Here is a 12,190-nt window from a genome sequence, read left to right as displayed (position 1 = left end):
TTAAAAGTAGAATACAATGATCCACACAAATTTGCTTCGAAATTGCGTGGTTTTCATTTTACTTCACGAACTAACACTGTCGGCCATTTATGGGAGTAAAAAATTAGACTCCCATAAATGGCCGACCGTGTTAGTCGACGAGGTAAAAGGAAAACAACGCAATTTCGAGTGATACTTGTATTGATCATTATATTCTACATGTACTTTTAAAACATCTTTCTAACCATATGCATCTCATAACAAACGGTTTCAAAAACTTTTCAAAGACCAACATGTCCGATTCAGGCAACGTGTTCCTATAACATGAATACAACTATTTCTTCCTGTAGGTTTTGCAAGAATATAAAAAAGAAGTTTCAGCTGATTTTCAGCTGCAGCCTTCACACGTTATTGGCTCCTTAAAGGTGGACGGAAATACGACCATGTAAAAAAATAAACAAAACTTGAACACTGCACACAATAAAAACTCTTGTCTTGGCTTGTAAAAGGCATTCACAATTTGGCCTGAAAATATAACATGCCATAGACTCTGGTTGCCCTGGTCTTGGCCTTGGTGCCCCTTCAAAAGTTCCCCAAAAGACTTTAAGATATTCCAATGAAAATGAACTTTGCTAAAATAAAAATCTCCTGCCCTTTCACTGATGAAGTTCAAGGCCTGACAACTGAATTGTGTTTTGGTTTCCAACCTACAAAATGACCATTATGCATACAATCGATTTACACCCAATATTTGTAATGCTGTCAACAAAAACACACAAACAAAACTAACAACCCCAATTACTTCGTGCTATTCAAATTTCTTGCGTTTACAGCGAGTAAAGAAATAATAGGCATAGTAATAATAATAAAATTGTACATGTAGTCTCATATTAGCACACGTATCCACCAGCAAGGTGCTCAAGGCGCTCAAGTGTCTCATTGAGACTGAATGCTACAGCATCTTATAAGGGTTTACAAAGTGCTCCGGCACACACGCCAGCCAGTGCCAGAAACAACGGGGCAAACCCCCCTTCTCAAAACAATAAGTGTACATAATATGTACTGGGTTCTTTCATTGGCATTACACATATGGATTCCTTTGGGGATCTAAAGCCACTGGACAGTTTTCACGTGACATCTCTATGAGAACGTGTATCTAAAAACCTTGAAAAACGGGTCCTTTTTCACATCTATCGCCACCACAACATTATTTAACAAAGTATACCTTAGTTCTTGCAACATTATGACCCTAACATTGCATACTTTTAGAAAATGCAAAAAACACTGAACAAAAAATTGTTTTTCACTCGCGTAAATCATGCTAAAACTTGCCTGTTTTGTCAAAAATTGACCCGTTTCCTGTGTAAAACCCGCGAGTAGCCAAAAACTGCTGTACTAAAATAATCATAACATTAAATAGCGCCCTTCTGTGAGCTTAGATCTCTGGAGTCATTTCTCTCTGGCTTGTCAGCTTTCTAACAATGTAAACCTTTTTTTGTGATTGGTTGAGGTTTAGGCTCGCGTGTATTCACTAAAAAGAAATTGTGGATCTGAAAGCCAATGAAATTGATCGTAATGCAGGGCTCGGCGAGCTGCCACCCTGTTTGTGTATCCTTTATGCAGCGTGGGTTTCGTCTCTTATCTTTTAAATCCCCAAGGTAAGGTCACTGGACTGTGCGTCTTTGGCTGGTTTGCTTGGGGGTCCTTTTGACTAGAAAGGATTTGATACACAACGCACTGGACCTAGGGCTTCACATTCCATCTGAAGGACAAAATCTGAAGGCGTGGCTCTCTGCTTCTACAAAATTCTGCCCAAACGATCACTATTCTCCACTTGCTGAACGAAGTTCTGCGCTAGCTGTGTAAGCATATAATACCTAGTATTGTGGAGTATGCGCTCACACAAGCCAAATTCATCTTCATCAACCTCACTCCCGGGTGCTACACTCTTGTTGAGATGGAGGTTGATGGTCTCTTTTATCTGTTCTCATGGAGATTGGTTCTCACAGTGACAAGAATCTTAAACGTTTCCTCGCTCCCAGGTAATACACTATTGTTGGGATGGAGGTTGATGGTGATCTTTATCTGTTCTTAAGGAGATTGGTTCTCGCAGTGACAAGAATCTTAAATGCTTCCTCGCTCCCAGGGGCTACACTCTTGTCGGGATGGAGGATGACGGCCATTTTACGATAAGCCTTGTTGATGTCATCTCTGAAGAAAAAAAAACGTTAGAAATTTCTTTTAAAAAAAGTCTGATAGATGTTAAATTTGTATCGGGAATAAAAAATATTCATCTTGGTTAAATTACCCTGTGTTTTATTTTGATCTTTAAAACGATCAATTAATTGAATTAGGTAATATAGTTGTAGGTTATAACGAAAATATAAACCTTAAAAATGTTATGGGTTACAAATGTTTTGATTACTCCTGAGAAATCCAGACTGCAGGGCTTATTGTAGCTCAAAATATTGACTAAAGACCAAAACATTGTTTTACAAGACCGGAATTGAAATGGGGAAATGCCTATGAGGTTAACATTCGAGCTGTTTGAACTTTGAATAAGCACTTAGCGAAGATTGATCTTATTTGCATCAAGGGTGAGTATAAGACAACAGAATCAAAAGATACTTATCAGACCGAAAGTCAACACAGGGATGTGATAGATTGTTGAGGAAAAAAATTTTAAACTCTGAGCGCAAAGCGAGAAAGCATGCAAGCTCGAAAACTTGCACCATGAAGCCCAATATTAACATTTATATGTGGTTTAAAAACCCTACTCTGCAATCTGGGGCATTATAATGGTTTTATCTCCTTTTTTTCTTAAGAATTTGATCTTAACAAAAATGTTCTCTTTTTTTTTGGAGGGGGGGGGGGGCAAAAGAAAACGGAATTCCGGTTGAAACAGAGAAAACACATCCCTGCGTGCACCATTTGAGCAAAAAACAACAAACAAGTTACAAGCCCTACTTACTTTGATGCACCAGGTCTGATACCCAGCCTCTCATAATCATTATTACTGTTCTTCAGTCTCTGTATGGTCTCCACCTGGTCCTTGGTGTAGCCAAGAGTAGTCTGGATCCGCACTGCTCTACCACCATTCTCATAGGCTGTAACCAGACCATTGAACAACTCCTGGAACAAACAAAAGTAAACAACCTCATTCAATAGATGTTGAATTTGCATTGGGGATAAAGAATATTCATTTTGGTGCGCACACAGTGTGCACAGATACATGTGTGTTAGCACCTTACTCTGTACTTTCCTGATCTCATGTGAATAAGTCACAGGCATATTACTTGGGTGGGATTCGAACCCACGACCTTTGCAATTCTAGAGCCGTGTCATACCAACTACACTACCAAGATTGCCCGGTAGCTACAGCCAGTTTGAATCCTCATTGCTAACACACGTTGGTGTATGGGTAAAACCAAACTGAATAACCTTTCAAAACTATCAACGTATAAACTAATAATATTTTTAACTACTTATTACATTATATGGCACATTTACAATAACGCTTGTTCTATGTGCTTTTCATTAGTTCCCTGGTCATTGTGCCAAAAACATTCTGTAATCTTTCTCAATTCCATGGGCAGTATACATTCCTGGGCTGCCGTGGCACTCCAAAGGCTTTTTCAAACACAATATCACCAATCGCCATTGTACACTTGCAGGGCACCTACCGAATTTCTGTTTAAGTGAAGAACACCTCATGTGGAGTACGCACGCCCACCGGCCAAAATTCCCTGCTAACCCCTGAAATACGCTTGAAGAAAGTGCAAAATTCCCTGCTAACCCCTGAAATACGCTTGAAGAAAGTGCAAAATTCCCTGCTAACCCCTGAAATACGCTTGAAGAAAGTGCAAAATTCCCTGCTTCTGGTGAGCAGATATATAAAATTGGGCGCAGGGGCCAGTTTTATAGAGCTAGCTATTAAGCAGAAAATACTGCTTAACAAATTTCTGTGCAGAGCAAAAATTGAGTCACAACATTGTAAACCTAATGAAATTTTGGCTGGTAACCTGTTTCTGTTAAGCAATATTTGTCTATGCTTAGCAAGTTTTGGGGCTCTGAAGAGCTACTTACCTTGAAAGCATCACCAACCCCTTCACCAGTCAGCGCTGACGTTTCAAAATAATGGAAACCGTGTTCATCAGCCCAGAGCCTCCCTTCACCTTCCTCTACTTGCCTCTGATTTCCCCTGTCAATCTGAACACAAATTATCAAGTAATAAATAATAATAGATGTTCAATTTGCATCGGGGATAAAGGATATTAACTTTGGTTTTACGCATACACCGATGTATGTTAGCACTGCATAGGTCCTACTCAGGACTTCCCAGAGTTCTGTGAAAAAAAATCACAGTCATATCTCGGGTGGGATTCTACCCCACCACCTTTGAAATAGACCGATCCATTAAGCCCCGCCACATTCCATCACAACGCAACGAAGGTCGACAAATAAGGTCCGACATGCGTGCGCGTATTCTTGGCGCGCGCGGCAGATTGTGCAGAAAGGCATTGGAGAGGCTCACGTGTTCTTGCTCACACGTGCGTCATGGGCGGAGCCTAATGGATCGGTCTATTGTAGAGCAGTGTCATATGAACTAGACCACAGAGATTTCCCGGTAGCTAGAGGCAGTTTAAGTCCTATATTAAGCAACAGGTACTGCAACGCATTAATAGATGTTAAGTTTGCATCAGGATAAAGAATATTCATTTTTGGTTTTACCCATATACACCAATGTGTGTTAGTACTGTTACTCAGTACTTTCCCAAGTTCAAGTAATGATAATAATAATAATAAGTTCTTATTATAGCGCATTTCCCAATATCTGTCTCAATGCGCTTGTACATTAGTGTCCTGGTCATTGTGCCAATAGACCCTTTGCACAGCGCGAAACGCACCTCCTAACGCAACTTCCGTTCACCATGACAGGGGTCAAAGTAACACTTGAGGCGCTCGTCATAGTGCCTCCAAACGATCAGAAAGTTTCCCCACGGGTCACTCGTTGTTTACACAGTCATGCAAAATACGTATGTCACCACTTTGCCCCTGTCATGGCGGCTAGAAAGTTGCTTTAGGAAGTGCGTTCTGCATTGTGCAAAGGGTCTATAACATTCCTGTTATCTTTCTCAGCTCCCTGAGTAGCTGTGGAGTATACAACCCCGGGCAACCGAAGCAAATGCGTAACACAAGGTTGGTTCAGCAAAAGCCAAAACCTTGTTTAAAACCTGGACTACTACATACCTTATTTGCACAGACACAGAAGAAAACTTTCTCCATCTCTGATGGGGCGCCAATCTCTTGTTTCATTTCGGCAATCCATGAATTAAGAGCTTCAAAACTGCCTCTGTTGCATACATCATACACCAACATCGCTCCCTGAGTGTCTTTGTAAAACTCATTTCTGACCTGTCAGAACAAATCAGCACAATTCAGTTCAGTCATTTTTGTACCTTTCATTGCAAGTCGCCAGACACACAAGGCCTGAAAGCCACTTCAAGGTGGGGACTACAAATCAATTATTTGTCCAGGGGTCATTGCCATAAAATAAAATCCACCGATGTGTGTAAGCACTGTATACTCAGTACTTTCCTGAGTTCTGTGAACAAAATCTCATCCAAGATGTATGAGATTTGAACTCACCTGAGTAATATGCCTGCGATTTTTGTTTTCACAAAACTCAGTAAAGTACTGAGTATACAGTGTGATTGGTGTGAGGGGTAAAACCAAAGTACTGAGTATACAGTGTGATTGGTGTGAGGGGTAAAACCAAAGTACTGAGTATACAGTGTGATTGGTGTGAGGGGTAAAACCAAAGTACTGAGTATACAGTGTGATTGGTGTGAGGGGTAAAACCAAAGTACTGAGTATACAGTATGATTGGTGTGAGGGGTAAAACTCAGTAAAGTACTGAGTATACAGTGTGATTGGTGTGAGGGGTAAAACTCAGTAAAGTACTGAGTATACAGTGTGATTGGTGTGAGGGGTAAAACCAAAGTACTGAGTATACAGTGTGATTGGTGTGAGGGGTAAAACTCAGTGCAGTACTGAGTATACAGTGTAATTGGTGTGAGGGGTAAAACTCAGTAAAGTACTGAGTATACAGTGTGATTGGTGTGAGGGGTAAAACTCAGTGCAGTGAGGGGTAAAACCAAAGATCAATATTCCTGATACCCAATTCAAATTTAACATCACTGGACTGCGCTGTATTTTTGACCGCGTGATGGCGCTCTCTTAAACATAAGTAATTACTGATTGTTCAAATAAAAAGAGTTAGGCCTAATTGGAAAAGAAACGTGTCAATATGTCTTTTCTCATTTTGATTTTGGTTTTGGAAAAACAATTTTGGTCCAGTAAACATTTTGAGCAACAAGTCATTTAGTCTTGTGGACTTTTCCCCAAAATACAAACCCAGAGTGCCAGTGTTGTAGCCACAGTGAACGGTGCTGGGCGTGCCTGCCCAGGACTTGCAAATTTTACACAGCACTCTGAGCAAAACACGTTGTGCCGCCCAAAAATATAAAAAGATTGCCCACTGTGCATTGATATGAGACACAGCTAATGATAAGGAGTCGTCAAAAGGCCATTCAACTTATTGCATGGCCCCATAACATAAACAGCTTTAATACCTGGCATCATGCCTGAAGCTTACCATTCAAGGTAGTGGACACTATTGGTAATTACTCAAAATAATTATCAGCATAAAACCTCACTTGCTAAAGAGTAATGGGGAGAGGTTGATAGTATAAAACATTGTGAGGAACCGCTCCCTCTGAAGTGACGTAGTTTTCGAGAAAGAAGTAATTTTCCACGAATTTGATTTCGAGACCTCAAGTTTAGAACTTGAGGTCTCGTAATCAACTATCTAAACGCACACAACTTCGTGTGACAAGGGTATTTTTTCTTTCTTTATTATCTCGCAATTTCGATGACCGATTGAGCTCAAATTTTCACAGGTTTGTTATTTTATGCATATGTTGAGATACACCAACTGTGAAGGCTAGTCTTGGACAATTACCAATAGTGTCCGTTGTCTTTAAAGGCACTGTAAACGTTTGGTAAATGTCAAAGACCAGAGTTCTCACTTGGTGCATCCCATCATAAGCACAAAATAACAAACCTGTGAAAATTTGGGCTCAATTGGTCGTCAAAGTTGCGAGAAAATGATGAAAGAAAAAACACCGTTGTTGGACAAATTGTGAGCTTTCGGATAGGAATAAAAGACTTCTAGCTAAAAGTCTTTTAATATTTTAGTGAGAAATTATCTCTTTCTCAAAAACTGCGTTACTTCAGAGGGAGTCGTTTCTCACAATGTTTTATACTATCAACAGCTCTCCAATGCTCATTACCAAGTCAGTTTTTAAGTTAATATTTGTTTTGAGTAATTACCAAACGTGTACCTTCCCTTTGAGCAAACATTTCCCCATTTTGATCCACTCACCCCTGGTTGACTTAAAAAAACAAATTATTTATGGTCCACCACTTAAATTGGTCTGGCTCCCTGAACCCGAGGATAAGAATTAAGTCCTAAATGCCTGCCTACTGTACCTCATAGAAGATAGGATGACCGGCCATGTCAAATATATTCACTTTCACAGTACGATCCTTGACAACAAGTCTAGAACAAAAATTTAAAACATTGTGTGTCAGAGATCAAGGTTGTCAATGTCACAAACACATGGCAGAAAGACCTAGAATAGAGAAAAGCCAAGCTAACAGGTAGCTGGTCTGAAAAGGCTCCGTCTGGGATTGGAACCGGGGTTACACAGAGGTGAAAGGCAGGTAACAAACCACAATATGTATTGTACCACTCTTTGGCAGAAATCTCGTAATATGCTGACAAGAGGCTACACAGTGTTAATCTTCAAGTGCAGACCAGGAATTTCTTTTTTTTGAGTGGGCAAGGCCAGTTTCAAATTGCAAAGGGCACCTCCATCCACTTTATCTTTGATCTTGTCTTAGTACCATAAAATTGAAATCTCTCAAAACTTAACGCATATCACACAGGTTTTCAAGGACTAATTTTGTTGTGACTGTTTTTTTTTTTTTTTTTTTTTTTTTTTTTTTTTTTTTTTAGGGGTTGGGGGGGGGGGGGGGGGGGGGGGGTTAGAGGGTTACTGTGCATTGAACACCCTGGGTGGATTAGACTTGGTTCCAAGTCTTTGATCATGGCTTTTTAGTCGCCCTGATAGTCGCTACAAACAGCGCCCTCTTGTAATCAACCTCTGTCATTACGCCTACGATCAAGTTAGGACGCAAGGGCTAATAATGTACAGGCGTTTTTCTTGGCTGAGATGCAGAAGAACAACCGCAATCTTAGACTTCAAGGATATGTGTGCATTAGAAGTCTTTATTGTTTAGTAAAATTAACATTATTTTAAAGTCTATGGAAACTTCTGAAGAGGTATCAAGACTGAGACCAGGGCAAAAGAGGCTGTGGCCTCCAGGGCCTTTGCCTTCTTGCTAATACCACAAACGTCTTATGGGCATTTTATGAATTGGAATATTATTGATTGATCAACCAATAGCCACAACGATTTTTCAACTTACTTTGTAACACCATAGTCAATGCCTATTGTTGCTAGATACTTGTTGACAAATCTCTTCTCACAATATCTCTTTATGATGCAACTCTGAAACAGAAGGGAAAAAAATATACTATTCCAAATGTAAAAAGGAATTTAAACATTTGTACGACCATAGAATAAATCAAATTACTGTCCACTGTGCATTTATCCGAGACACAGCTTAAAGGCAGTGGACAATATTGGTAATTGTCAAAGACTAGCCTTCACAGTTGGTGTATCTCAATAAACCTGTGAAAATTTGAGCTCAATCTGTCATCGAAGTTGCGAGATAATAAAGAAAGAAAAATAACCATTGTCACACGAAGTTGTGTACGTTTAGATGGTTGATTTCGAGACCTCAAGTTCTAAATCTGAGGTCTTGAAATAAAATCCGTGGAAAATTACTTCTTTCTCAAAAACTATGGCACTTCAGAGGGAGCCGTTTCTCACAATGTTTTATACCATCAACCTCTCCCCATTACTCGTCCCCAAGAAAGGTTTTATGCCAATAATTATTTTGAGTAATTACCAATAGTGTCCACTGCCTTTAATGATAAGAAGTATCAAATGTCACAGAGAAAGAACCCACAGTCACAAGGCTATTCAAACTTAGTGCATGATTTCATTTCATTTCATTTTATTTGCCAGCAAACATGATAAAACACATGTATTAAAAAAGTGCACAACAAAGATTTACAAGAACATGCAATACAATGGTTATAATAAGAATACAAATATGTGAAAACACTAAGCAAGTTACTGAGAAACCTGGCAGGGAAAGCCAATAGCGACAAATAGTCACTTTCAAAGTAGCTGACCTTGGATGACTCTACACAGGAACAGTATTAAACCTGGCATCATGCCTACATGTAAAAGTTAAAGCTTGCGCTTGAGCAATAATAATGGCCTCATAGAGTCATATTCATAATAAAAAAACTATGACTTGACTGATGTGGTTGTTGCAAAGTTAAAAGTAATTCAAAACTGGTCAAGACTGTTAGTGTTAGTAAAACCACAAACGTACAAGTATCCATGGTGATTTTAAACTCAATTGCACACAATCATGAGCCAAACAGGGAGGAAATGTCAAAGCGAGGATACAATGAAATTAGTTTATAACAGACACGTTCGGTCAAGGACTCAAAATTTGATTAAACGTTTTAATAAAAATAATAAAAAAGGGTAAACTTAAAAGGGTAAACTTAAGCGGGAAAGTGAAACCAATTTACTCCTCAGGAAGTGAGGCAATAAACCATGTTAACAGTGTATTATAAATGATGATAATTATCGCCCAAGGCGACTGCACAAAGTTTCCAAATCCTGCCACCACTTTGAACAACATGTTTACATACTAATGAATGATAATCTATTCTTACAGTTAGTAAAACTTTGTGTAAAACCTGTAGCACTAGTAGTAGCCCACCTTGTTGAGCTGTTAATGGCTCCGCTTTTAACATCGGTCTCAACCTTCGATACATGTCTTAAATGCTAAGTTTTCAAAGGTCGCAAAATGCGAGGTAGTTTGATTGCAATTTTCTCCCATTTAAAAAAGTCCTTTACTACTCCAACATACCTCATTTTATTCCTTACATTTGTGGAATTACTATGACACATAACAGGGCTTACTAAATGATGACTTTGTCCAGACGTGTTTTAATGATTCTCCTTAGCGTTTAAGACATGTATTGAAGGTGGGCTGTAATGGTGACGACAGTGATGAGACCGATGTTAAAAGCGGAGCCATTAACAGCTCAACAAGGTGGGCTACACTCTAGTAGTAGTAGCAGGATACAAAAAGTTTTCCAAATTGTTTTACCATGTCCATTACCTACACTATTACTCACTTTGCCAGTTTCTGCATTTCCCATACTGATGATTTTGACACGAATTGTCTTTCTGAGCCCGTTGCTATCCATCATAAAATAATTCTTTCTGACTGCCTGTTTCGGTTTCAAATTCCGACTCTGTGTTGTCACAATTCAATCATAGTTAGTTGACGACGTTGCATTGACAGTGACACCCAAGAACAAAACAGTCAATACATCGTGCAAAACTCAGACATCTGGATACTAACTGTCCATCAGCACAGAAATGTTAAGTATTAGTTAATTACATAATCTGATTTATTAAACAAAATTGAGATATTTAAACGAATTCGTCCAAATATTGTTTCGTGCAGTAGAATTGACCGTAGAAATAAGAGAAGTCAAGCAACCAGACACCAAACCGTGTGCACCAATCTGAATTGCAATTCAGTCAAATACCGAACACGACCGTCACTCAGTTACTGGTGGTACGCGCGCGCGCGCGCACAGTTTTTTCTTGAACTTAATCCTTGCTCAATGTTTCCCTGGCTCAGTGGGATTCCCTGGAGTCCTGGACCCAAGTAAAAACATCCCTACACACATGAAGCCTGTATAATTTTTCCAAACGTACGAGCATCAACAAAAATGTCCCTAGCCTACACTCACAAAAATTATATTTTGTAATCCCGGCCAGCTTGAAATGGGTTGTCTCTGGAGTCCCATAGTTCCCGACCTGCTCTTCCCTTCCTCACCGTATTTCCTGGCCTTACCCAATCTACCCTCATCTTCTTCTAACGGTCCTTGTTGTATCCAAACCTTCTGTCAGGCATCTTCATTCAGAACCAGTGCGTTAGTTGCCATTACTTAGCATATATGCCTTCATGTAGTTCTGTTCAACATATTTTATGTTTTTCCTATTACTTATTTCTCTTTAACCTTCGAGAAAGACTCAACTAGAGTCGAAACGTCAGGTAATTTGTTTTTTACATAACTAAAGACAATGTTTTCAAACACACCAGTCAAAATTTTTAAATATTACATGTTATGGTCTAAGGCATATAGTTCGTGGAGGTATAGCCGTATACCTTTTTATTTTAAAAAGTTTGGGATGGATTCGACCAAGTTTTACATGCTTTACATGATTCGACATGCTTTATTTTGTTAATTAAATATTCAAATTTTGGTCACCTTGGTCGAACGTGTTTGTTTTAAACTAATTTCATTAATTTCTCACAGCTCCACTATCCACAGTTTTTAATTGGTTGTTGTTGGAAATCGTCCTCGCTTGAACGTTTCCTCCCTCATGGCCGGCTGTTTGGTTTTGGCTCATATCCATAGACCTTTTGACGCAAGTTGGTGAGTCTTGGTTCCAAGACCATTGTGTTGCGCGGTCACACCAACGTTTCGATCTATGCACGGCAAAAACTGTACACGATTGTATTCATGAACGAACCTAGCGGGCGCTCTTTTTCTCTGATTTGTGGTGGATTTGTGAGATCCAGAAGAAAGAACAAAGCGCCCGCTAGGTTGGTTCATTATCAATCGTGTACATGTTTTTGCCGTGCGTTAGATCGGAACGTTGACCGCGCAACACCAAAAATGGTCTTGGAGACTACAAGTTGGTACGGACGCCGTGTAATACCCATCCCAGGTCACGTGACGTTGGTAGCGCAGTCGGTCTTAGTAGAGGACCATATTCGTTCCCGTGTCTTTATGGGTGCACCCAACCAAATAGGAGAGAGCCCCCAGAAAGTGTTTCAGTGTAAAAATGTTGTCCAAATGTGACCTGGGGGTTTGTTGACTTCCAGCTTGAGGTATTTTGGATGACATAAG

At 39.6% G+C, this 12,190-nt stretch overlaps 1 protein-coding gene across 1 annotated transcript; it reads right to left on the bottom strand.

The window, feature by feature from the left end:
- Positions 1 to 249: 249 nt before the first annotated feature.
- Positions 250 to 10,749, bottom strand: LOC117300567 (dnaJ homolog subfamily C member 27-like). The gene is made up of 7 exons (XM_033784225.1): positions 10,397 to 10,749; positions 8,536 to 8,618; positions 7,534 to 7,603; positions 5,230 to 5,394; positions 4,066 to 4,188; positions 2,951 to 3,111; positions 250 to 2,190 (listed from the first exon to the last, which is right to left on the bottom strand). The coding sequence occupies exons 1-7, from the start codon at positions 10,469 to 10,471 to the stop codon at positions 2,061 to 2,063; spliced, it is 807 nt and encodes a 268-aa protein (XP_033640116.1). The 5' UTR covers positions 10,472 to 10,749; the 3' UTR covers positions 250 to 2,060.
- Between the last annotated feature and the right edge of the window lie 1,441 nt (positions 10,750 to 12,190).

The sequence above is a fragment of the Asterias rubens genome, chromosome 16 (assembly GCF_902459465.1).
Source record: "Asterias rubens chromosome 16, eAstRub1.3, whole genome shotgun sequence".
Taxonomy (NCBI): Eukaryota; Metazoa; Echinodermata; class Asteroidea; order Forcipulatida; family Asteriidae; genus Asterias; species Asterias rubens.
This window is presented reverse-complemented; position numbering and strand designations above follow the sequence as displayed.

What these genes read in the sequence shown, in the direction of transcription:
- LOC117300567 (XM_033784225.1), bottom strand. Translation starts at nt 10,471, where the DNA reads ATGATGGATAGCAACGGGCTCAGAAAGACAATTCGTGTCAAAATCATC. An exon ending in GTCATCCTATCTTCTATGAG is followed by an intron (nt 5,395 to 7,533) that starts GTACAGTAGGCA and finishes TTGTTCTGACAG; the next exon opens with GTCAGAAATGAGTTTTACAA. An exon ending in GGGTTGGTGATGCTTTCAAG is followed by an intron (nt 3,112 to 4,065) that starts GTAAGTAGCTCT and finishes TGTTTGTTCCAG; the next exon opens with GAGTTGTTCAATGGTCTGGT.